At 56.7% G+C, this 25,417-nt stretch overlaps 1 protein-coding gene across 2 annotated transcripts in view; it reads left to right on the plus strand.

Annotated features, from left to right (window-relative positions):
• The window catches only part of GRB7 (growth factor receptor bound protein 7), a 45,958-nt gene that overhangs the window by 13,246 nt on the left and 7,295 nt on the right, over window positions 1–25,417 (plus strand). The window contains exons 1-6 of one of the 2 annotated variants that reach the window (XM_074940604.1): window positions 1,028–1,112; window positions 15,550–15,748; window positions 16,727–16,868; window positions 23,193–23,349; window positions 23,765–23,886; window positions 24,420–24,497. In XM_074940604.1, the coding sequence (XP_074796705.1) occupies window positions 15,558–15,748; window positions 16,727–16,868; window positions 23,193–23,349; window positions 23,765–23,886; window positions 24,420–24,497 (690 nt within the window). In that variant the 5' untranslated portion in view covers window positions 1,028–1,112; window positions 15,550–15,557. Of the gene's footprint in view, window positions 1–1,027; window positions 1,113–15,549; window positions 15,749–16,726; window positions 16,869–23,192; window positions 23,350–23,764; window positions 23,887–24,419; window positions 24,498–25,417 lie in introns of those variants that run through there. The other variant, XM_074940603.1, reaches the window with a different exon arrangement.

The raw sequence follows: 25,417 nt of genomic DNA on the forward strand, positions 1-25,417 counted from the left end.
GTGACGGGAACAGCCAGGATTTATTTTCCTTAGTGACCCGGCAGAGCCTGCCCCGGGTGGGATTCAGAATGGGGCCCGTTTCCTGGCCAGGGTGAATGGCGCCAAAAGGGGAGATTTCGGGTGGGGGGAGGGAGAGCACACATGGCAGTGGCTTGGAGCAATCGGTCTCCATGGGGCACTGCTGCCCTTCCTGCCACCCAACCCCCCCTACCCCGGCTGCTCAGGGCAGCTTGCGGCCCCCGAAATGCCCGCAAAGGGTCGTGAGGCAGGTTGGCACCCCCAGAGGGCAGGGCCTGCCGCAGAGAGGTCTGTTCACATGGGGGCACACACAGCCTGCTAAGAAACCCCTGAAGAATTAAACCTGTGACGGGGGAGAGGGCAGGGAACTGAGATGAGGAGACTGGGCCAAGGTCACACCGAGCGAACCCCGCTCTCCTAGCTGCTAGCCTTGTGCCTTAGCCACTAGCCCAGCCTCCCTCTCCAGGGCCATGGTGATCACAGGCTCTTTCAAGACCTCACGGGCTGAGTGAACCCACGACCCTGTCTCCCTCCTGGTCCAGCATCCCCCTGGTCTAAGGTGACCAGACAGGAAGTGTGAAAAATCGGGACGGGGGTGGGGGGTAATAGGCGCCTATATAAGTCACAGCCCCAAATATCGGGACTGTCCCTATAAAATTAGGACATCTGGTCACTGTACCGTGGGTCCTCCGAGGTTGGGACAAAGCCTGATGCAAACAGTGGGACCACGGGGTGCGTGGGGATAGTTGGCATCTCCCAGTTCCCGGCTATGCTGAATCCTAGAAGGTCGGCTAAGGAAAAGAGGCCGGGCGTGGGAGGGTGTGCGGGGGGGAGTGATCAACAAAGCTACTGAGTTACAAAGTTAATAGCAAAGCAGGCAGCCGCAGCGGGGCCCTGCACCTGCCACGGGGCCTTTTGTTGATCCTGCCGGGCCAGTGAAGCTGTTTTCCCTCTCCCCGGCGTGATGTCAAGCAGGGGGCGGGTGCTGCCAGCCGCCAGCGGGGCAGGTAGATAAAGGACTAGAGCGGAACAGGAATCCCCAGTTTTTCCGTCAGGCCAGCAGAGACGGAGCGTCTCCCCACCGCCGGGGCCAGGTAGGCGGCTGGCTGCTCCCAACAAACACTAGTCTGGGACGCGGGGCACGCTTTGTAACGCAGGGGCGAGGGCAGGGGTGTGACCTGATGCTCCTCCGGCCGGCAAGGCTTGGGGGCAATATCCCTCGTTTCAGACTAATGCGTTCTCTCTGCCGCCATAGTTCTTCTCTCGCTCCGTGGGTTCTTTGTTCCACCCTCCCCTTCCTCGCCTTCTTCCTCCCTCCGTTCCTACCTTTCTCCCCTTCGTTTCTCTCCCCCGACCCGCTTTTCTCACCTGCTCCTGCCGCCCCAGCCCAGCCAAGCGAGACAGGATACGGCAGAGGGGAGGCCCTCGGGGCAGGAGAGCTGGGGCCTGCGCGGTGCCTTGCTCCTGGGGTGTCTGCAGGGATGGGCAATAGACGGGAACGGGATCCCCGTCTGCCATCGGGAAGGGAGTAGACACAGGGAGGGGTTCCCGGGGAGCACCTGTTTCTGGCTGCAGCAGCTGCAGGGCAGACCCTAACGAAGCCAGGGCCTCAAGCGACGTCGTCACCTAGGGAACAAATGCTTCCCTGCGGGGCCAGGGGGCTAATCGTGAGTCTTGGGAGCGAACCTGGAGCCCCAAAAGCCCAGAGTCCAGCACCTGACTGTGTGCGGGGTTTATTATCTCAGCAGCTGAGGGCCCTTGCTGGCCTCCGCCTTTGTGCTCCATCGATCGTCTCCAGCTGCCTGGGTTACGCGTGAATCTGGCACCTCCATGATGTGGGGCTTGCCCCAGGATGCTGGAAAGTACCTGCAGGGGCAGGCGATGCTCAGGCTGTGTCCGGGGCGCTTAGGGCAAACAGGCACCATTGGTAGTGAGCAATCTGATGCTAGCGAGCGCTGACCTGATGCCACAGTGATGGACGGGGGTAAGGACCAAAAGGCCCGACTAGGAAATACAATAAGGCCTCTAGCGGGAGCGGCTTCTCCCCAGGAATATCCCCGCTGGGCCAGGTTACTGATGAGAACAGCGATGGCTGGAGGACCTTTCTGAGGGCTGGATTTTGAGCTCGCAAAGAGGAAGGGCACGGAAGCTGGGGGACGAGAGCAGAGCCCTTCTTTACCCCTGCCCCATCAGCTTGCGCCAAGCTGGGTGTCTCGTCATCCTGCTCAGAGCCAGGGCAACGGACGAGCAAGACATGGCGCAAAGGGAAGCCCACTCCAGTGTAGCCAAAGGGGGCCGGCCAAGCCAGCCCGCCTGGGCCCCAGGGAGGTCTGTAGAACTGATCAATGAAATTGTCTGCATAACAGGTCCCTGACTGAGCCCTGCTGGGGCAGACGTGCTTTGGCCTCTTCCCTCGGGTCATTTCCTCTGCTGCTGAGCCCGTGTCCAAGGATGCCAACAAAGGACCCACATCCTTCCTGCAGCCCGGCAGGGCTTTGTCCCCAAAGCCAATCGTCCCTTTCCGTGCCATTAACCCTTTGAGTGCTGCCTGACCACTCGGGGAACCCCCCCCCCCCCCCCCCCGAGATCTGTGAACCAGAGTCTGGCTATCCACGCGGCTGCCAGACAAGAGTTCTGCTCCTGATGAGGTGGGGAGACTTCTCGGCTCCTCCCAGCCAGTGCCCTTCGGTCCTATGGTCGAAATCACCCCAACCCCTGCTGGGCTGTGTGGCCTGGCACCGCTTGGAAGTTGCTTGAACATGAAATTCAGGCAGACGGCCTTCCTTTGAGAAGCTTTAATGGCTGAGCTGGGGGGTGGGGGTGGGTGAGAGCACAAGTTACTGATTAAAGCCCTTGGTTTGTGTTTGCTGGGGGGCCGTCAGTCAGTGCTGGATGGTCTCTCAGCGGATGGCAGGGACAGAAAATCCAATGAATTAAGCTCCGGGGCACCCGTCTTTCCCACCCGCAGCCCATCAGCTCAGCCAGGCACGGCTGTCCTGAGCTAACCAGCAAGCTGCAGGGCGCTGGGGCATTCAGGGCAGGGATGAACGAAGCAGCTCGTCCGTGAGCCAAGAAGTGCTGCGCTCTGGCTGATTGTTGCTGGTGCTTTGTCAACCATCGCTAAGGCCCGTACGGGCAGGCTGGGCAGCTGCTCTAGTCGTCTTTAAACTTTAAACAGCTTTCATGGGCACGGCTGGATTTTAAAAGGTTCAAAATCCAAGGGCCTGGGAGGTTCTAAAAGGACCAAGCTCCTTGAGCCCGTGAAGTTATTGATATTATCTGTGTTTTGATAAATGCCAGCAGTGCACAACGTGCCCCAAGTCATGGGGCCAGAGCCTCAGCCCACCTGCATCCATCGCACTCTGCTGATTTAGATGAGCTGAGAATTCGGCCTGTTGTCCCCGCCCCAAAGCATTTACAGTCCAAGAGAAAGTTCTTAAGGGTTCTAAAATCCAGAACCCACCGAGGTTTAAGGTGGTCTACACTGTAGAACCCAGGAAGTTCGAAGTGGTTCTCAGTTTGAAAACCCACGAAGTTCAAAAAGTTTTAGGTTCTAGAGCCTGCACTATCCTGAGAGATTCTTTGTTTTGATTAGAAATTTAGAAAGTCAAGAACCCGCCCATGTACGGCACCATACTCTAGAACCCAGGATGTTGCCAGTGATTGGTTGGGGGCTTCCCACCCGTCCAGTTCTGTGCTCTCGGCCATCTCAATCTCGGTGTCCCTGTTTGCCCTGGCAGTACAGCTGTTCATTGCCATTTTGTTCAGGCTCCCATGTGGCAGGAGCTCACACATATGCGTGAGGTCCCAGAGGCAGCGTCTTGCAGGAGGTGGTTGAGAGGATGGGCTGAGTTTCAGGCATGGCGTCCAGGTTGCTTGGAGCCTCAGACAGTGTTTCTCTGTGAGGTTAAGGGAAGTGCATTCGTGCTTTGTTCTGGCTTCATTTGATTCCCATATACCAGTGCATTTCCCCACTTTGAGCCCTCCAGTCAGATTCTCCATTTGCAGAGCTCTCATCCGTCAGTCTTTTGCCAAGGATAAGCTGTTTCCACGCCGGGGTGCCACTCTATAGTCTGCACTTGCCCATTGCAGCAAGGTCTGGGGAGGATGCCGACTCAAGGGCCATCTTCTCAAACTATTTGGACCATCACTACAAAAGGATTTTTTCTCCTGCTGATAATAGCTCACCTTAAGTGATCGCTCTCTTGTTACAGTGTGTAGGGTAACACCCATTGTTTCATGTTCTTTGTGTGTATATATATCTTCCTCCTGTATTTTCCACTGCATGCATCCGATGAAGTGGGTTTTAGACCACGAAAGCTTATGCTCAAATAAATTTGTTAGTCTCTAAGGTGCCTCAAGGACTCCTCGTTCTTTTTGCTGATACAGACTAACACGGCTACCACTCTGAAACCTATTTGGACCAGGTGTCTTGATCCATTTTTGTGGCTCCTGTCTCTCCTCTTGTTTGCTGACAGCTCAGGATTCACAGAATTCGTGAATCTGAAGATTTGTGATGATAAGTGCAAATCATAACAAGCTAGCTGTGTTTCAGGGGAGATGTAAAACTAAGGTCCCAGTCACTTGTGGCCATATCATTTTGCTCATGCTTTGCATTACAGGCCTGTATTCTAGCCAAATTCCAGCTCTGCCGCCTTAAATTCTCCTTCATGTTTCAACTGGACGCAGCAATCGTTACTTCAACTCTTGTGTAGCATTGCAGTGACTGTTAAAACAGCTGCTGTGTTTCTCCCAAGCAGTGGCTGCATTCAACAGAAAGTGAGCAGATTCCTGGACTTAGAAAACCAGGCTCCAACCTCAGTTTGACTTGCGTTAAATCCACAGCAAGTGGGTCCACTCTAGATTTCCACCGGCGAAACCAAGCTCTGAATCTAGTTGTTTGGAAAGCCACTTTGCAACGCCAGGCCTTGAAATTGCTCCCCCTCCAGCGACACACATGAACTTTCAAGCACAAACATCTTGGGAAGTTGTTCCTGAGAGAGCATGAGCCTGGGACCTTGACCAGAGACAGACAATGGACTCCAAGCTTCCTCCCCTACCGGGCAGGCAGCGACCTGAGAAGGGCTGTGGAGAGACAAATATGCCCCCCTCCCTGGGGACTGTAAATAAGAAATGAATGATTAAACCCTGAGATCAATGAACCTCTCGCTTTGGCCTGTTGAACAAATTAAACTTTAAATGGGGCTGCTTTCTCCAGGACGTGCTGTTGTTGGTCGTGTACTGATTTCATCAGTGGTTTTTTTTAGAGAGGTGTGTGTGTGTGTTTGCACGTGCATGTGTGTGGTCCGTCTGCATGTGCGCATGTGTCTATGTGCTGGTGGTCTGTGTGTGAATGTGTGTCTGTATGGATCTCTTTTTATTTATGCATCTGTGTGTGTCTTGGGGGCCGGGGGGTGTTTTGCATCCTAGCCAGTGGCTTTGCCTTTAGCCAGGAAGTTGTTTTCCAGGACTAGGCTCCCAGGCAGAAAGCATAATAGTTTGCAAATTTAGGAGTGGGCGGCAAGTGACCCAGTTTCCTGCTACACTTCATGCCTGGGTCTCTCAGCTGCCCTTTGTAGAGGTGCTTGGAGATCAAAGAAACAAACTCTTAGATGGGGTATTCGGGTACCTGGTTTTCTGAGGTGCAGCTGAGATGCTGGAAGCATTGATGTCTCCGAGTATCCATCTGTCTATCGGTTTGCAGTGTTGTTGTAGCCATGTTGATCCCAGGATGTTAGAGAGACAAGAGATATTACCTCACCCACCTTATCTGGCTATCTATCTACACTCTTTGCATAGTGCTTCTTCTGGTGGTGTCTCTCCCTCTTCGGTGCCTGCCTTCTTTCACCGGAACGCATTCAGAGACATGGTGCAGTTCTTTTCAACCCTGTTTTTGCCAGGTTGGAGAGTGACACCCCTACCCCCACCCCCAGTGCCTCTGTGAGTGTCATGTAAAGTAACGCTTTGGGGCAGGTCCCCTGGGTGAGGGGTGGAAGGAATCGGGCCTGTGACTCGGCAGGCAGACCCTAAGAATCCACATCCACATTAAAAGGGAATTAAATGGTCTACACTTAAAACTTGGGTCAGCGCCTAGCAACCCCCTGACCGACAAAGCTGTGCCACCTTAATCCCCAGTGTAGACGCAGCTATGTGGACAGAAGAATGTTTCCGTTGATGTAGCTAGAAGCGTTCTGGGAGGTGGAAGGCCCCTTCTGCCGGTGTAGGTGGCGTCTACACTATGGGGTTATGCTGGCATAGCAACACCGACAGAGCTGAGCCAGTATAGTCTCCGGCGTGTAGACACAGTGTAAGCAGGGCTTATGGTGTCTTCAGAGCTCTGGAACCATGGACCCCCGGCCTCCCCTCTTTGAACCGGTAACTAAAGAACCTACCCAGACCAGCTGGTTAATTTCAGCCCTTCGCTGGTTTCGTTTGGCATGGTGCCTCAGCACAAACTCAGACCACAGGAATTTATTTCATGGCAAGAAGTCCCGGGCTACCATGACACTGTCATGCTTCTGGTTACAAACCCTTCACGCAACTGGGGGCCAGGAAGGAAACGTCCCCTATTGGATCAGGGAGAAGCATTATTGTGCAGGGTTGGACCTTTGTGATCTGTGGGACCTGATCCTCCTCTCTCACTGCAGTTTGATGCTGGCCTAGCTCTGTTGGTCGAGGGAGTTATTCCTATTTATACCAGTGTGAGAGAACTTATATTTCCCTGTGTCCATGCAATACATTGGTGCAGGGGTTGCTCTAACACTTAAAAGGGGCCAGATCCGGCATTGTGTAAAGGATAAAAGCAGGATCAGGACCTGAGAGGTGACAAAGAGCATCGGCTGAGGCAGCAAAGTGTTACCAAAAGTCCTTGTGCCGGTGCTTATGTCAAAAGAAGAAACGGGCAGAGGAATGAAGGGCCAGAGTTACTAGGAGACGGCAAGGCTGTAAATTGCCAGAGACCAGTGATGACAGGCTGTTGATCTTGAGGCTTTTGGGGGCTTGGTGCTCATTATAAGTAGTAACTTGCTCCTGGGCTGTACGTACAGGGCGGGTACATTCTTGGTGTTTCCATTTGGGCCATGTTTAGATTAGGAAGATGGGTCATATTTTAGAAAATATGTTAACTAGGGAGGATCCTGGGGCTCCTTGCAACCAGCCACCAGGTTCTTAAAGGCATTAACCCTTTTCTACACTCCTGTATCAAAGTGTGTAGCAGACACGCTGTTGGACATAAGCTATTTTTCTACCTAGCTGCCAGGTGCCTGGCACGGAGGCACTGGAGCGTTGGTACAATCGATACTGCATTCCTCCTCGCGCCCCGTGTGAGGTAGGGCAGGTCTATTGCCCCCGTTTGCACACAGGAAACTGAGATGCAAAGAGACTAAAGACCACGTGGTTAAAGGTATTTAGGCACCTGCTGGGGAGCCTCTCTACATCTTTAGGTACCTAAATACCTTAGGAATCTGGTCCTACGAGGCTTGCCCATGGTCACACAGGAAGCCTGTGGCAGAGACAGGGCACTGAACCCAATTCTCCAGCTCTTTAACGCCCACATTACCCTTCCTCCCTGTAGCCTTTGCTATGTCTCTAGTGCACGCTGAGCCTGGGTTCTGTCTCTGATTTGAGCCCAAGCCCCCCTTTCCGTGCACACATAAATCAGTCTGACAGGTCAGCGATCACTCAGCACCCAGGTCCTCAGACCCTGCTAGGGGGGTGGGTCATCAGAGCCCAAGTCGCCCCGTGACTTGGGTCCCGGCCCTGTCATTGTGCAGCGTGGACGCGTCAGCACGGCTGTGAGTGCCAGGTCCAGCAATCGTAAACCCAGGTTTAAAATGCAGTATGAACGCTCAGCGCATGCTTGGAATTACCGAGTCCACACACCTGGCTTCACAGTGCAGTGTAAACATACCGTCATTCCCCAGCTCTGGGGTCACTGTTTTAGCCCTCAGCGTGACTCCAGTCTCGTACGCTCTTGTGGGGTGTATTGTTGCTGGTAGCTACTGGATTAGCCGTCGAGTCAACATTCAAACTTTAGACTCTAACGTTTCCTGTATACCGGTGCAAATCCCTCTGAACTCTGTGTAAGCCACTAATAAACCTGAAACAATGTACGATTGGTTCACACTCACACGACATTTTTATTATAAACGTCTTGAAAGCGCTTGTGATTGCAGCACCCCGGTGCTGACAGATATCTGGGGTGGGGTTTTCAAAAGCCTCTTAAGTGACTTAGGAGCACAAGTCCCATTGCAGGTCAATAAGGCTTGTGCTTCTAAATCACTTGAGCCATTTTGAAAATCATATCTGTAAAGTGTAATACAGTTAATGAATCAGGTATTTTGGGCGTGTAAGAGTTACAATGCTGTGTGGTGTTTCATGCACGATGCTGTGTGATCTGACATCAGAGAAATGTACCTACCTGGCTTTGCACTTCTATAGCCGTTTCATCCCTGAAAATTACCCTTGCTTAATAATCCAGGGTGAGTATCTTCACCTGCATTTTACAGCTGGGGAAAATGAGTTTCAGAGAAGGGAGGGGACTCACCCAAGCTCACCCAGTGTGCCAGAGGCAGAGGCCTGTCTAGAGCCCAGCAGGCCTGACCACCAGTCTCCTGCTCCAAGCGTATATGTATGCTGGATCCAGATCGATAGATGTGTCTATGGGGAGAATGTTTTCCCCTCTGTAGAAATTCTGCTGTGTTTGCAGCCTCTGGCTCATCAGAGGACTTTAACCCCAGGGCTCTGTCTGCCTCTCGGCCCCTCGTGGGTTCTGCTCTAATCCAGCTCATACTTTTCGCTCGCTCTGCAGTACGGTATGTGCTCGCAGGGAGGTTTACGAAGCAGCAGCCGTGCTGGGCTGAGTTCCACACACAGATGCGTCTCCACGCTTCCCCCTAATCTTCTGAACATGCCCCCGTGTGACCCTAGCCTGGCTCCAGGATTCCTTCCTTTTCCCAGATCCCCCCAGTGCCACAGTCAGGGCAGATTGTAGATTCCAGGCGCCGGCCATGAACCTCAGCCTTGCAATGTTTCATGCTTTGCTGGGTGCTGGCAGCGTGCAGGGCGCTGCACAAAACGGGCAGCCCCTTCTCCAGGGACTTGAGGATCTAGTGCAGGGACAGACCCACTGGGCCACATTCAGAACCAGCATCAACAGGCAAAGACCCGATCCCTCATTACCCTAGCTAGGGGGGCCGCTGGGCGCGGGAGCTGTGAGGTGGGGTGGGGAATGGCCAGAGATTATCTGCACTCTGCTGGTCCTCTACCCCAGCAAAGCCCCGTAGAAGCCTTGAAGCAGGGGCATGATTCAGGGCTGGCCGAGCCAGCACAGGGAAGCTGCAGCCCCTGCAGAAGAGAGCTGGCATCACTGTTTACAAGTGCCTGCTGTTCCTCATCAAACTAAAGTTGCTTTTTGCGACCTTGGGACTTCCCAGAAACGCACTCGACTGTAGAAAAGGGTTCTTAAACCGGAGCCAAGGAATCAAGCCAATTGGATTACATCCCTCCGCAGGTTTATTGCTGTGGCAGCTACAGGATTTGTTCCAGCCAGAGCTAATGGCTGGGCTTGGGCGTCTCCCTCCTGAGTCTGAGACGGTGGCTGCATCCATGCGGCATGAGGCGCTATCTGAATAAGCCTGGCACCTACTAGGATACAATCGCGAGAGGTATTAATCCTCATGCTGCAGGGCACAAAGCGACGGCTACCTACAAGGGTCAGGAAGGAACCTGCCCTCCTGGGACAGTATTGCAGAGCTCGGTGTGCTGCATGAGGGTGGAAGGAAAACAGCACCTTCCTCTGACTCATCCAGCTTTAGTCATCATTTGAGGCAAGTTACTGGACCAGCTGGGCCTGGCTGTGGCAGACCAGGTGTGACGCAGGGCTCTGATCCTGTGCAGCAGGGAACGGGGGATAGCAGACTGAATGGCACCAGTGGGCTAATCCAGCACTCCAGATTAGGGGGATGATGCTGGGCCAGATGGACCACTGGTCTATTCTGGACTGATACTCCCTTTGATTTCTCTCATTCACCCCTTAGTCCTAGGCCCCGCAAAGCAGTATGGCCTTGTGTAGCAGGGCTCTCCTTTCCTTGACAAAGGCTCAGAACCACACAACGCCCTCGTTACGACCTGGTGTCTGAACATCCCAGCCAGCTGGATGTCCCAGATACCAAGGAGGTGAGCTGTAGCAGGGAGAGGCCAGCAGTTCATCATGCTGGGGAGGTCCAGGTGTAGAACTGGTTTAGCCAGAAGCAGGAAGGTGTATGGGCTGCGGGGTAGGGGGAAGTGATGATCAACTCCATTAGGCTGTAGGAAGCAGTGTCCTGGCTGCTCATGTGCTATGCGAAGATCTCCAAGCACACTCAGGCTGGTACCTTGCTGGTGGTTCCAGGGGGGATTCACTCCTGTGCAGAGGGGTCTAAGCGCCACTTAAATATTGGAGGCAAAACCCATTGCTCTTCCTTGGGGAGGTTTTATGATAAATTAATTTAAAACCATAGAATTTGTTGCCTACTAAAGGATCCCAAGTTTAGCAGATTGATTGTGATTGGGAATCATGTCCTCTTTTTCCCAAATGCAGCCACCTCTGGAGTAGAAGGTCACAGCTGTTTGTAACAGTTCACAGCGACACTATATAAGAGGTGCAGTCAGGACGTGAAGGAGAATTTTGCACCCAGTTGAATCTCTGGGGTGGAATGTAGGTCAGCAGAATGCAGTTACCCTAGACTGGAATTTTGCCAGGATACCGAGGTGAACACCTGGATTCCAGTACAAGGTACAAGAGGATTTAATCACCACAAGGGCCTCAGATTTGCATCACATCCATGTGACGGGGACAGTGGGGAAAATGTTCACAAACGCCTGAATGATTTAGGATTGAAGGCCCCTGGACTTTCAGTGCCGAAGGCCATGCCTTCCTCGCTTACCGGAGAGTCACCCCGTGCCTGCGTGCAAAGAGTGCCATTTTCCAGATCGCCAGCATGCTTTATCCCGCAGGGTCAGCACAGTCTCCCGTCCAAGCACAAACCCAGTGTAATACTGTTCTGGTTCAAGGCGAGTCAAAGGCCTGGGATCTGCCACCCACTGCCCATTACCCCCCGACCTCCCCCCCATGCAGCAGCCCCCCCATGCCAGGGGGCTGCAGTGGGAGAAAATGCCCGGCATGGTTGGGTGGGTTGTGGTCCCACGCCCAGTGTCTCAGTGGTGCCTGGTAGTGCCCGTTGCACAATCCGCCTGGCGATCACTGCTTTGTTTTGCAGTTTGTCTGGGGTGGGTGGATGTTTTCGAGCGGGGATATAAAAGGCAGGAAGCCGTGAGGGTGAATCACAGCTCAGGGCCCGCCTTAAAGGAACCCTGCCCCTTTCCCCTCGGGCCAGGGTGGCTTGAGTCAGAGCAGAGCGGGGGAGGGAAGGAAACAGCAAGAAGTTGCCAAGCTGAGGATCCAGGTGCCCCTGTCCCCTGGCCAGATCTGATGTTCCCTCCTCGTTCCGGCCCAGACCCCCGGCTGGTTGGGCAACATTGCTGTGGCTGGAGATGTTGGTGTGGGGAGGGGCTCCGACTGGCTGGCGGGGAGCCTAACATTGCAGGGGGTGCCAGCGTGGCAGGGGAAGGGTCCCTCCCCCGACATGCCCATGGAGCTGCAGACGCCTCCAGCTTTAATACTCCAGTGATTTTAATGATGTTCTCCCAGGCCCATAAAACCTGTTTGTGTAGTGACACTGGGGGGAAGGGGGGGGCGCTGTATCTCCCCCAAACTGCGGCAGCGGCAGCCAGAATGAATTGGGCTTGTTGTGCCTTCCCTTCCGTGCCCCTGGCAACGGGGTGCTAGGACAGCTAGCTTGTAGACAGCATCCCCCCAAAGCAGAGCTAGAAGGGTTAAATCGGGGACCAGGGGCCGGCTTATGTGTGTCCACCCCCCTGCCTTTGGAGTCCCCTACTAATCTCCACTGGGCTGGCACAGCCCTGGCACCAGCAGGCCGAGCTTCCCTCTCGCCATGAGACACCCGCCCTGCCAGCCACAGGCCTCAGCCTGCCCTGGAGAGACAAAGGGGCTGACTGCGGTCGTGCAGGCCCCCAGACTCATAGCAGGCCTGGGTTGCTGCGTGACAGCATCCGGCTACCACTCACCGGAGAGGGGATCCAGACGGGTGACAGGCTCTGTGGCCCACAGCCAGCCCCCTGCAGCCATCCAGTCCCCATGCAGAGCTAGAGGGGAAGTCTGGTCTGGCAGGCAGGACGCTAGCTTGAGCAGTGGGGTCGATTCTCAGCTCTGTTACAGACTCCCGGGACAGGTCGCTTGGCCACTCTGTTTCTCAGTACCCCACCTGTACCTTATGAAAGAACTGTTTCAGATTTGGCCCTGACTACTTTAAAGTTTAAGCCGGGCTAGCCAGAAGGCTGTCTGATCACTGTACACTGGGGATAAAGCCCTGCCCTGCGACACGGGGTGTGGTGATGAAAAGCCATTGGTAGTTGAAAACCCACCAGACTCCCTAGTCTCTCTCCCACCATCTCTCTGAGCGGGGCAGGCTAGCTCCTGCTGAGCACACCTCCCTTGTCTTTATTCCCCGGCACCACGCTCCGGCTTCACCTTCCCTGGGAGCCAGGAGAGGTCACGTATGTAATTAGCAACAGAAGACACCAGCGATCCTGTTTCCTCCAGATCGATCCCTCCAGCACGAGGCCCTGCAAATTATTTCAAGCATCCCCGGGGTGGTCAGCAGTGCTGAGACACCAGGGAGTGCTGTGGGCGGGAGAGGGAGTCCCCTGTCGCTGGGGTCGCAGCCTGCAAATAGGTGTCATAGAATCATAGAATATCAGGGCTGGAAGGGACCTCAGGAGGTCATCTAGTCCAACCCCCTGCTCAAAGTGGGACCAATCCCCAATTTTTGCCCCAGATCCCTAAATGGCCCCCCTCAAGGATTGAACTTACAACCCTGGGTTTAGCGGGCCAATGCTCAAACCACTGAGCTATCCCTCCCGGGGTGTGAGGGAAGGAAGAGGAGACGGCTGAGCTGATAGGAACAGCTGTGTCGTGGGAGCCTTGAACGGGTTGCGTCCTGCTCTCAGCTGGGTTGGCATGAATCCTGTGAAGTCAGGGGAGTAACAGGGATCAGAAGCTGGCCCCAGAGCCCACAGGACTGGCCTCATTATCCAACCCACCCAGTGTCTGTTTCACGCTCCTCCCGGCCTGTCTCAGTGGTCACCAGGCCTAGTGGCGAATCTGGCTGCCCCAGCTTGTCTGACTCCACCACAGCTTCCCCATCTCAACCCTGTGTCCCACGACAGCCCCCGGACCCAGACGGAAGGGGGCAGACGCAACGCCACGGCAACACAGACAAATCCAGAAAGCTGCTTTTCTAACCTACCCGTGGCTCTTTGGAGCCCAGCCACCACGGTGATGGGCGCCTTAGGAATTCCTAACTGAAAGTCTTCGGGCCATCTGGAAGGGCCTGGCAGCAGCCCAGGAGCGGCCAGTGGGGATCATCTGGACATCCCAGTCCAGGCTGCTAGCCCGTTCGACCAATGGCCCCTTCAGCGAACAGCTAGATGGAGCAGCTAACTGGTTGCCTCTGTATCTGTAGATCTGCCTGGGCAGAGGCACCCATAGGGTAGACTGGGCCATGCCCGCCCCAGTAGCAGCTATTCCACAGCAGAGTGTGTGGGCAATGCCTGCCCTGACCTCCACGGCCAACACAAACCTCTGGACAAGGTGGAAAGGGACCCAGTACAGAGGAAACACGAACGCTGCCTCCGACCCGGCTCTAGATCCCACCAGCCTCTAGCCAGGCCGCCTGCACACAAGCACGTGGACGAGGTCTGCAGTGAGAAGGGTGGGGCTGTGTTGAGTCACCTGCCCACACGCTGACTCATCGCTTTGTTGTGGATCAAGGGAAAACAATGGGCCACGGCAGACTTGGGAGCCAGTGCCCTGTGGAGTCCAGCTGCCGGATCGTGGCCAAAGGGGCCAGACGCAGCGCCCCCTGCCTCTGATTCTGGCTTTGCAGTTCTTCCTTCTGGTGCCTGGCACGTTGGGCTGCCCCTGGGGTGTAGCCAGATGGGCTCTGGCTCGTGCCAGCAGCGTAGCTGCTCTTGCCGAAGTGCAGGCGACCAGAGAGCTGAGCATGGGGCAACCCGCAGCGTGAGTCAGTGATTGACACCCAGCATGGGCTGCCTGCCTGGGATATTGGCACCTGTAAAAACCCGGTACAGCTGAGCTTGCCAGGCTGCCGGAGAGCGCAGGCACAGAGCAGGGGAGATGGAAGGGGACACTGGTCCGTTTCTGGAGGCGCCAGAGAGCATAATACCCGGCCTCAGCAAATGTTTCTTTAGGGCTAAACCAAATTTGGTGCTGATGGGCTGAGATGGCAGCGACTCCATGTGCAATGAGCTGAGTGACACGTGCATGAGACTGGTGCACACTTAGTGAGAGTGCATGGAGTCCATGTGCAATTAGCCGACTGACTTGTGCAATAGGGATAACTGTGCCCAGAAGACCTGCCTGATTGCTTAAAATTCCTGGCCAAGGCGCCGGGTGCACCCACCGAGCCTGACGGGACAGCACCAAAGGCGGGGCAAGGTTCCTGCACAAGCCAGCTTGCCCGTGTGGCTCAGCAGGGCCTCTTACCACTGGACCTCTCCAGCCCTTGCCTGCTAGGGAACAGACCCAAACCCACTATCTTGGTTCAGTGCAGGCCTCTGGCCAAGCCGGCGTCAGCTTCTACCCGAATCATCTGACCCAGTTGCAATAAGGGATGTGGCCCGAGGCTGTCGCTATAGCAGGGGAGGGGTTGCCCCGCTTCACCAGGCAGGGATGAGCTAACAGGAACCCAGCCCCTGGTCAGGGCACGCTCCAGGGGCACGCGGCTGGCCCTCCAGGGGCGGGAAGGGTTCTGGCAGGTTTGGGTACTTCATGCTTTGCCTCAGATGGGGCTTTCCCTTTGTTAGGGCCAGAATCTGCTCTTAGCCACACTGGTGTAACGTAAGCTACAGATTTCCGAGCCGATGAAGCGTCAGCTTGGCTTTTTGGGGTGCAGGCACCGTGGGGGTGGGGTGATCGCTGCGCTGCCCAGTGCCGCGCCCAGGTCACAGATGGTCACCTGGGGGTGGGAGGTCAGAGAGAGGGAATCCCCCCCTGTTTGGCTGGTGCCCGGGTGCTCCCTGCCAGCTGCCTTTCCCTGGGGTTTCTAGGTGCCCAACCTTCCTATGGGCGCTTAGGCCTCATTCCCCAGCTTGGCCCGTTCCTGACGCAGGGCCGCGCTCTCTGCCCCCGGCTGGAGGAGGGGGGTGCGCCTCAGTGCAGCTCCCCGTGGCAGGAGATTCAGCGGCAGCGCGGGGTGTGGTTGAAGGTGCATCCAGCCTTCTTCTGTGCTGAGCAGGGGTGCCCCCTCCCCAAAAGGCCTCGGTGCCTCTGGCCCAGCAGGACTGTGGCTGAGCCTGGCGCTCGGCATGGCGGGTGGGGAAGGTGCGGTGGTTTGAAGGAAGCCACAGAGGCACGAGTAACCATCCCAATCTCCTCCCTTCTCTCTGCAGATAATGCCATGGACCTGGCAGCGCTGCGGAACGACCTGCCCACCACCTTGGACAACCTGTACCAGGGCCACCTGGAGCAGGACCGAACCCGGAGCCTGTCCAATGGCCATGCCTTCCCCACCGGCGAGCGGGACAAGGCTGGGCTGCTGGCCGGCAGCGACGTGAAGCGCTCACAGCCGCTGGTCATCCAAGTCAACAGGTTGGGAGCAGGGCATTGTGGGGAACTCCGTCCTGCCCTCCACAATGGGGTCCCATGATTTTCCCAGCAGTGTGTCTGGGCTGCCCCCGGGGCCGGGGGGAGAGTGAGTGTCTCTGTCCCCTTGTGGAGCTGTGATGCCCTCACCACCATTAGCCTCCAAGCCACATGGTCCTGGAAGGTCGATCATGTTAAAATACAAGACTGGGAGTCAGGACTCCTGGGTTCTATGCCCAGCACTGGAAGGAGCATGGTATCTAGTGGTTAGAGTCAGGTGGTGGTGGCTGAGAATCAGGACTCCTGGTTCTATGCCCAGCACTAGGAGGACCATGGGGTCTAGTGGTTAGAGGGGTGGCTGAGAGTCAGGACTCCTGGGTTCTAGTCCCAACTCTGCCACTGACTGGCTGTGTGACCTTGGGTGAGTCTCTTCCCCCTCTTCATACTTCAGTTTCCTCCTCTGCAAAAATGGAGGCTTGTGCCACAAGCCTCCCACATGGGGAGGGAGGGGAGCATCAGCTGGTGGAGGGATCCAGCAGGAGGAGACAGGGGTGCAGCCTGCAAGGAGAGAGGCTCCTTCGCCTTTGAGCCTGGATGAACAGCACTAGGGAGAGCCAAGGGGTTTAGAGTTAATTATTAACTCGCCCGCCCGCCTCTGGATCTCAGCGCCTGGGCCCGCTCTGGGCCCGCTCTCCGGCTGAGGGAGTGCACGGTGCGTCCCTTTAAGAGCAGAGTGAAATCACCAGGCCTGCGGCTGCTGCTGACTGGGGCGGAGGTAGCTTTTGTTGGCACAGCCGTCAGTCTCTGGGGAGGGGCTGCAGGGGTCTGGGCGCCCGACTACCTTCAGGCTCTGGATACTTTGGGCCCGATCCTCCGCCCTTTGTGCTGTTGTTTGCATCGGAACGTTGTGTGGCTCCTGTGATCTCGGTGTGGTTCACATGCCAGGCCCCTGCGCCCTCACCCCAAACCTCTCCTTTCTGGCAGGAAGTTGAAGGAGGAAGAGCCGCGAGCCTCGTCGCTCCCGTCCATCCCCAACCCCTTCCCCGAGCTCTGCAGCCCCTCCAAGTCGCCCATCCTCAGCAGCCCCTCGGCAGGGCAAGGCCCACAGTGGGAAAGCGGCCCCCACGTAAGTGCACCGGCTCAGGGGCTGGGAGGGCAGGGCAGCTCCTGGACGGGTTTGCGGCGTTAGCCACAGCGGTGGTTGGAGGCTCAGGGAATCAATGGGCCTGCGTGCCAGGACACCTGGGTTCTCTCCCTGGTTCTGGCACGCGGCGGAGTCTAGTGGTTGGGGCAGTGGGGTTGGGCGTCAGGACTCCTGGGTCCTGTTCCCAGCTCTGCCGCTGACCTGCTTTTTGACCCTGGGTGGGTCATCCCCCTGTCTTGTTACTCAAGTACTGATGGTGCTGGTGCCCCATCGAACTCCTGAGCTGAGTCTGGCTGGGATGTGCAGGGCAGCTGGGCATGACGGGGCTTGACGAGGCAGGCGGTTGGTTTCCATAGGGATGGTCGGCATGGATCCCGGTGTGTTTCGGCGACCCAGGCCCCCACAAGCTAGTAATTATAGGTGGGACAGTTTCCAGGCACCCTTGGAAACTTTCCAGGACTTCCCACCTGACACCTCCCCAGGCAATCACCTGCCTCTGAGCCGGGCCCAGCACAGCCGCTTAACCCGTGGTGTGCCGAACACTGCACCCTGAAAACACCAGGTGCCCCAGCACGATGTGGCCCGCCCAGTGCACCCGCCCCTGCTGGAGACCTGGATCAGTGCCCCCTTGTGCAGAGACTTTGGTGGGCTGGTACTGGGGGCGGGGAAAGGGGCTGTAGTAGTTAGCGATCGGGGCCCCACTGTGCTGGGTGCTGTATAAACCATCCCTGCCCCAAAGACCTCCCAGTCAAGCCAGATGGATGAGACGGGTTGGAGCAGGCCCAGGAGAGCCAGGGAACAGCTGGGAAATGCAGCTGAGTCTCTGTAGGAGCAGGTGAGCTGAACCACAAGGGAGGGAAGTAGCTGCTCTTTCTAGGCTCAATTCCCTTTCCCTGACAAATCTGCTTGGCTTTGCTCTCTGGTCCCCGGAACTTGTTTTTCTCAAGATCTGGACCAATCGTGGTCACTGAAGATTTCACGGCACCTTTCGTGAGAAGCCAGGGTTTTAACTCCTGGCTTTCTGGCCAAATCCCAATTTGGAAAGCTCCATTCCCCCTTGCTAAACTCCCCCTACGGTTCAGTACCTTTCTTCACTCCTTGCCCTAAAGTATTAGGCAGTGTTGCTGAGGCCTTGCTCAAAGTGCTGACATGTTCCACCCCAGAGGTGGCTGCATGTCAGCAGGTTGGGATGGTGGACTCTATTTCTTCCACGTGAGCAAAGTGCTTTGGGATCCTCTTGGACGAGAAGCTCTCTAGACATGTCAGTCTCTGTACATGTGTCGGTCTTTGGCTGTTCTTTCAGGTTCAGAGGGACAACTGGACATAGCCCAGGGACTCTGTGGGTTTTGACGCTGGCAGTTACCCCGGGTGGGGTGGGGAGAGTGGAATTATGTGTCTGGAAGAATCTCTGGACGTCTCTAGGAGGTCTGTGTGTCCCGACGTGCTCAGATCTTGGAGCCAATTTACTGACTCGCCAGCAAGGAATAAGATTACAATTAAGGGCTTTGGAGAATAATAACTATAAAGGTTCCCTTGCCTTTCATCTGGAGCATGGGTACTGCTGGGTGAGCGAGAGGGGGCACTGGGGTGCTCTAATTCCCGGGGGACTTGATCAGTCAGGAGGAGCAGCGGTGGGGCCAGGGTGGGGTGAGGAGCAGACGGCCAGGGGGAGGGGATCACATAGCCATGGACTGGTCACTTTCCCACAGGATTACCCTGGTGCCGGCCCCGGCCCCGGCCCTTCCCATTGCCCCCAGGGGTGTTGTCTGTGTGCTCCATCGTACATTTCCATTGCACTTTAGGATCCCTCCTCTAGGGGTGTCTCACCTGCCCGGAGTGCAGGTAGCAGGTGTCAGGGTAGTTCTGGGGAGCCCTTGGGTAGGGGACAGCTCAGTCCCCTCCCATGGAACATCAACGAGCCTTAAATCAACCCAGGGCTGCCGCAAGACCCAAATCTCCCCTGGGACAGTGATGGGGTCAGGGTTTGGGCCTCGGGTGCGGCCCTTCGCCCCCAGGGCTGGGTTAGCTGAGCGGGCCGAGGGTGGGAGCTGGTGTCCCTCCCCCACACACTGGGAGGTCCTGCTGAGAGGCCAGTGCAGCCATCCCGACAGGCTGCGGGGGCCACGAGCCAGGGGCTCCTCAGCCTGTGGGACGGAGACCTGGCTGTGGCAGCAGCATGAGGCCTAACACGCTCATGACAGTCTCCTCCCACTATCAGCAGCTCAGAGGCCTCAGTACAGCCCCAGCCGGGCAGCGCCCTCCCCCCAAGCTGAGGGCCTACCACACAGGGGCCGTGCTGGCCTGACTGTAAATCGATCCCCTTTTGGCAGCACACCCCCCATATTTCATCCGCCCCCCCCCCCCCCACAGCTCCAATGACCCTGGGAGACCTGTCAGGGCCATTCCCAGGAAGCCCACGTCACTGTTACCATTGCGACCCTATGCCAAGGACAGGCTGCCCCCAGGCTGTGAGCTCGGGGGCAGATGGTTCCCAAGGCCTCTCCGGCAGAGGGGACGAGCAAGCGGGACCCCTGTTCCCTGGGGTCAGCAGCATCGGAGTAGACAGAGCCCAAGAAGCCAATGCCTTTGGCTTTGATTTGGCCTGGCTGCTGGCTGAGGAAATTCAGCACGTCCCGGAGGGAGGCGGATGAGCCATCACCGAAGGGAAGAGCGGGGAGGTGGGCATGGGATGTTCATCGGTTTTCGACACCTTGCTTCTCTCCGGGCTACAGAGCTCCAGCGGTGCCGGGTGGAGAATGCCCATGGCAGGCCGCACAGGGGCCGTCTGGGGGCTCAGAGCAAGGGGTCCACGGCACACATAGCCAAAACATGTCCCAGAGGCAGCAGGGATCAGCACCTGGACTGGTTCCTGCCAGGCAATGGCCGCGGGATAGAGATAAAAGGAGCCAAGCAGCGGGTACCACGTGGGGCCAGCCCAGGAGCTGCTTTACTGCAGCCCTAACGACCGTCTGCCCCCTCCGTGCGCAGACGCTCAGGGCATGGCTGGTGTCTGCAAAGAGCAGCTCAGGTGGCTGGCAGAGAGCAGCCAACCACAGAAAGAGCCTCCCCGCACCCGCCCCTAGCTGGTAGAACCTGAAGGAAGGCACTGAAGGAAATCTGAACCCTCCCTGCAAAGGTCACGAACTTCATGGCACGTGGGAGGGGGGAGCCTGTGGCTTCAAGACAGTGGCTGGCAGCCTCCCAAGCCACCCCATGGCCTGGGCTGCCCCCTGCTCCTCCCCGCTGGGGCCTGCCTGGGAGTTAAGTAGCCTGCGTGCTGTTCCCTTAGCTGCTTTGTGACCTGTGCCTCAGTTTCCCCTCCCACTCTCTCTTAGTTCTATTGCAGTGGTGCCGAGGGGCCCCAGTCACAGACCAAGGTCCAGTGGTGCTAGGCGCAGTACAAACGCAGACCAAAGAGATGGTCCCTGCCCCGAAGAGTTTACAGTGTCACAAGCCCTTTGGGGAGCGCCTCTCGCTGTGTATCTGTGCAGTGCCCGGCACCATGGGGCCTCATCACAGCTGGGGCACAGAGAACGGGCACAGTGGGCCGGCTCTGCAAAGGGCATTGTCAGACGGATGTCCCCGTGTGCTGTGCCAGTTCAGCAGGTGCTTATCCCCCTCTGGTGGGTTAACCGGGGACTAGCAGGGAGGATTTGGGTCTCAGCCTAGCCCAAGGCGCTGCCGCACTTCGATGTCGTTGTGAATTCCTTGTGGGCAGGGTCCAGCCATGATGCTGCTTCCTGCCAGGATCCCCTGGCCGTGGACGGTCTAACAGGGATGGGAATGGGAGGCTGGACATCCAGATTCAACTGCTGGCTCTCTCCCAGGCTTGCTTGCATGACCTTGGCCACCTCACTTTGCCTCCATTTCCTTGCTAGGGGCGATGCTCCAGCTCCCTCCAGAGAGGCTGTTTGGGTTCAGTGCTGGGGGACCCCCCCACCCTCCCGGGAGACAGCCCTCTGAAAGGGCTGTAAGGTTAGAAACTCAGTGAGCTGGTTATGTTCGCAAAAGCTCCCCCCCCTCCCGACCCCTCGCTGACTCACTACACACCTCAATTTGCAACCAAGTACTGTAATGAGCATGGACCACTGAGCCAGGAATCGAACCCAGGAGTCCTGAACCCCTAATAGCTGCTCTAGCCCCTAGATAATGCTCCCTCTTAGAGATGTGAATAGATCCCCAGAGTCCTGAACCCCTGCTTGCATCACCAGACGATAGTCCCTCCTAGATTTGGGAATAGGACCCAGGAGTCCTGGCGCATGCTCTAGCCCCTAGCCCACTCTGCTCCAGTATCTTTGCACTGTTTATTTTCTCTTTGTTGCTGGAGAGATTTGGGGCCCAATCCTGCACCTTGGGATTCCTGCCTTTGACTGTGACGGGAACAGGACCGGCCAGCCCACCCCCAAACTCTGCTGGCAGCTGACACTTGTCTATTGACAGGCCTACTTCCAGCTAGTGCTAAGCAGCTGGTCATGGGGTTCCTCTCCCCACAGTGCAAGGGTGCAGCCTTGGACCCCTAGGGAATGCCACTCGTTGGCCTTTCCTTCCCCATCCGTATCCTGCCCCAAGCTCCAAACCCCCAGCAATCGTTCCCCTCCAGAGGCCCGGCAGGGAACCTCACACCCTCTGTATTCTTGGGAGCAGACCCAGCCTGTCACTCATTAGCCAGCAGTGCCCATTCCTTTGGGGGAGGGAAGGGGTCAGCATAGTCATGCCCTGGGGATATCGCTACAGGGCGAAGCCTGAGCCGCATCCACTGCCCTGGTGTCGCCAAGAGACACGCTGGGGGATGCAGAAGGTCTCTGCCTGGCCATTTCCCCAGCTGCCCATCAGGCCCCCGCAACGGGGAGCATGTCACACCAGAAGGATTGTGGGGTGCAACATGGAGCAAGGGGTTTTCAGCCCATGCCAAGGGGCAGTGGTGACGTAGCTATCCACTTCCCCCCCAACTTAAGCCAGGACCCTCCTGGGCCATGGGCAGCAGCTGTTTCAGATGAGACACATCACGGACTCCCCTCTGGGGCGGGGCCAGTAGAAGCTGGGCTGGGCCAGTCGGAGTCAGGCTTCCTTGCACTTCTACCATCTCCTCTCCAATCTGACCTCTCCCCACAGCCAGAAGCCTGATCCCTGGACTCGCCCCTGTCTCCTTCTGCTGCTTCTGAATTTGATTCTGGAGCCGAGGGGCGGGCCAGCTGGCCTGCTGCCCAGCCCCAGCTGCATAGAGCCAGAGATCTCCCTCTGTGGCACAAAAGGAGGCTAAGGCTACCCGGTCGCTGGGCAACCCACATCCCCGGCACCACTTTCCCAGGCGCTGGGAGCAGAGGGACGCCGAAGCTACCTGCTTGCTTACTGAGGCAGCCTGAGAGCCAGGGGGCGATCACAGCCAGAGGGGGGAGTTGCTGGGGGCTTCATAGCTGAGTTGACGCCAGTGAACAGCAAGAGGGATTTGGGCTCCCAGGGGGTCAATCCTCCCTGTGCCAAAGAGTCAGTGCCTGAGAACTGCTCCATGACCCGGCCTCACGGGAGGGAGACAGAGAGAGCTGGTTTTGGGGAGCTCTGGCTTGGGAGTGGGGGGAGGACCCACACCCGGCGGGGACCAATCCTAGGACCTTTTGCTCCAAAAGCACAGCCCGTTAGCACTTGAATTAAAGAAGCACCTCAGTTAGTTGGCTGCAGTAGAAGGTTCTTATCCTCTGCAGGGAGCAGTTACAGCCGCTCAGCCAGCCGGCCTGGAGCAGTGCATTCCACCCTGAAACCGAGGCTGAGATAGTAAATCTCCTGCTTAGGTCTTACTCCGATCTCTTAGCTATTAGAGATCAAGATGAGACCCACCATGGTTTCCCCAGTGCTACTGGAGGGTTCTTACACCTTCCTCGAAATCATCTGGTGCTGGGCCCTGTCAGGACCTTGGGCTAAATGGATTCTGGGGCTGATTCTGGCTGGCAGTTCCTGTGTGATCCCACAGTGCCGAGCACGGTGCAAACGCCCCGAAACCGACCAGGGGGCCGTCTTGGGGGGACAATTGCTCTGGCCAGGAGGGGAGCAGGTGCAGAGACAGGGCTTGTTTGCTATCACCCTGCTACCCTGTACACATGACTGCCTCCCCTTGGGAGGGTGATAAACCTCAGCCCAGTTTGGGTTTGCCCTTGGGGCTGGCTGGCTGGCTCTCCACGCCCCACCCTGACCCAGCCACGGGTGCATTCAGAACTGAGACATGAGGAGGGGAGGGAACCCAGGGAGTGTCCAGAGTGAGGGGGTAGGGCTGTGGGAGAGGGGAATTAACCTGGCCTGGCCTCTGCCCCACAGGTGGTAAAGGTCTTCAGCGAAGATGGCACCTGCCGCTCGCTGGAGGTCATGGCAGGCGCCACGGCCCGCCACGTCTGCGAGATGCTGGTGCAAAAGACTCATGCCCTCCATGACGACAGCTGGTCCCTGGTGGAGCTCCATCAGCACTTGGCCCTAGGTGAGGAGGCATGTACACCCCCGGGGAGCCTTGCACGGCCAGCTTTCTGCACATGGCCACCAGTGCGTGTATGCAACTAGGAGCTTGCAGGGAGACGTGCACAGCTGGTTCTGTGCACGTGTGTCCACTAATGCCCAAATGCAAACACGACCTTGGGGGAGGCTCACACTGCCAGGTCTGTGCATGCAACTGCAGGCTTGGGTGAGATCAGGCGAGGGACTATGAGTCCCCAAAGCACGAGCTCCTACCACTTGTGCTAAGAGAGCAACTTGCTTAGCTGGGGCGGTGGCAGGCTGCTGTAGTCGCTGAGGCTGGCAACTAGAAGGAGACAGGCTGACTCAAGCTAAGCCAGTGTGCTGTGGTACATGATGGTTGGCAGGGCTCTTCCTTGACCCTGTGGCTTTCTCCTCCACAGAGCGGTGCCTGGAAGACCATGAGTCGGTGGTGGAGGTCCAGGCCACCTGGCCCATTGGGGGAGACAGCAGATTTGTCTTCCGGAAGAACTTTGCCAAGTACGAGCTGTTTAAAAGCTCACCGGTAAGTGCCTGCCGACCTTCTGCTGGGCGACCCAGCTCGGCATGACCCGGGGGGCCCCTGACCAGCCTTTCATGTCTTGGACTCCAGTGGGCGAGATCCAGGCAGCATCCTGGGCACAGAACAGCCCTGCCTGGATAGAAGCCAATCCCAGACACACACTGACCTGACCAGAGGGGACCTGGTGGTGCTCAGAGGAAGAATCCCCGAAGCTGCTGGAAGATCTGGTTGCCTTCCCTTCTCCTGAACCCCCAGGGTCCCGGAGCTGCCCAGCTAGGAATGAGCTTTGAATATGCTAAAACAGCTGGACTAAGCATCTACCCCTTACTGCCAGGAAATTAATTCCAGCACCGCCCTGCATTAATTGGACAGCTGCCCAGTGCACCAGGAGGTCACAAGCCCACTGGTCCTGATCCCAAGGGAGCCAGTCTGCCCCCCAGCCAGACACTGGGGGCTGCTATGGTACAGCGCCCGTCTGCTGCATTTGTGCTTGCCCCAGAGTCCCTGCTAACCATCTTCTCTCTCTCTGATCCCAGCAGTCCCTGTTCCCTGAGGTGATGGTCTCCAGCTGCTTGGATGCCAACAAGGGCATGACCCACTCGGAGCTCATCCAGGTATGCACTGCCAGATTGCCCTCCTGGCACTCATCGCCGGCGCCCAGTTCTGACTCTAACCCACATGGTTTGAAGCAGGAAAGTGACCCTGGGGATTGTCTATAGGCACAGCCCACAAGTAGCTTCGCCCTATAAACAGGCATAGCACAAGTTTGTGGTGGGGTGGGGAGAAAGCGAATGCACCTGGGATAAACCCGCCGTGCAGCCTGTTAGTCAGAGAGCTTAATGCTTGAGCTGGATGCCTGATAGCCTCAAGCTATGGGGCCAGTTCAGTGTCAGCTCTTAACATAAGAACAGCCAGACTGGGTCCATCAAGCCCAGTATCCTGTATTCCAACAGTGGCCAATGCCAGGTGCGCCAAAAGGAATGAATAGAACAGGTAATCATCCAGTGATCCATGCCCTGTCACCCAATCCCAACTTCTGGCAAACAGAGGCTAGGGACACCATCCCTGCCCATCCTGGCGAATAGCCATTGATGGATCTATCCTCCATGAATCTATCTAGCTCCCTTTTGAACCCCATTATTAGTATTGGCCTTCACAACACCCTCTGGCAAGGCGTTCCAGAGGTTGGCAGTGCGTAGCGTGAAAAGATACTTTCTTGTGTTTGTTTTAAACCTGCTACCTATTAATTTCATTTGGTGGCCCCTTGTTCTTGTATTATGAGAAGGAGTAAATAACACTTCCTTATTTCCTTTCTCTATACCACTCATGATTTTATAGACCTGTATCGTATCCCCCCTTAGTCACCTCTTTTCCAAGCTGAGAAGTCCCAGTCTTATTAATCTCTCCTCATACGGGAGCTGTTCCATACCCCTAATCATTTTTGTTGCCCTTTTCTGAACGTTTTCCAATTCCAACAGATCTTTTTTGAGATGGGGCGACCACATCTGCACGCAGTATTCAAGATGTGGACGTA

Source organism: Natator depressus, chromosome 27, assembly GCF_965152275.1.
Source record: "Natator depressus isolate rNatDep1 chromosome 27, rNatDep2.hap1, whole genome shotgun sequence".
Classification (NCBI taxonomy): domain Eukaryota; kingdom Metazoa; phylum Chordata; order Testudines; family Cheloniidae; genus Natator; species Natator depressus.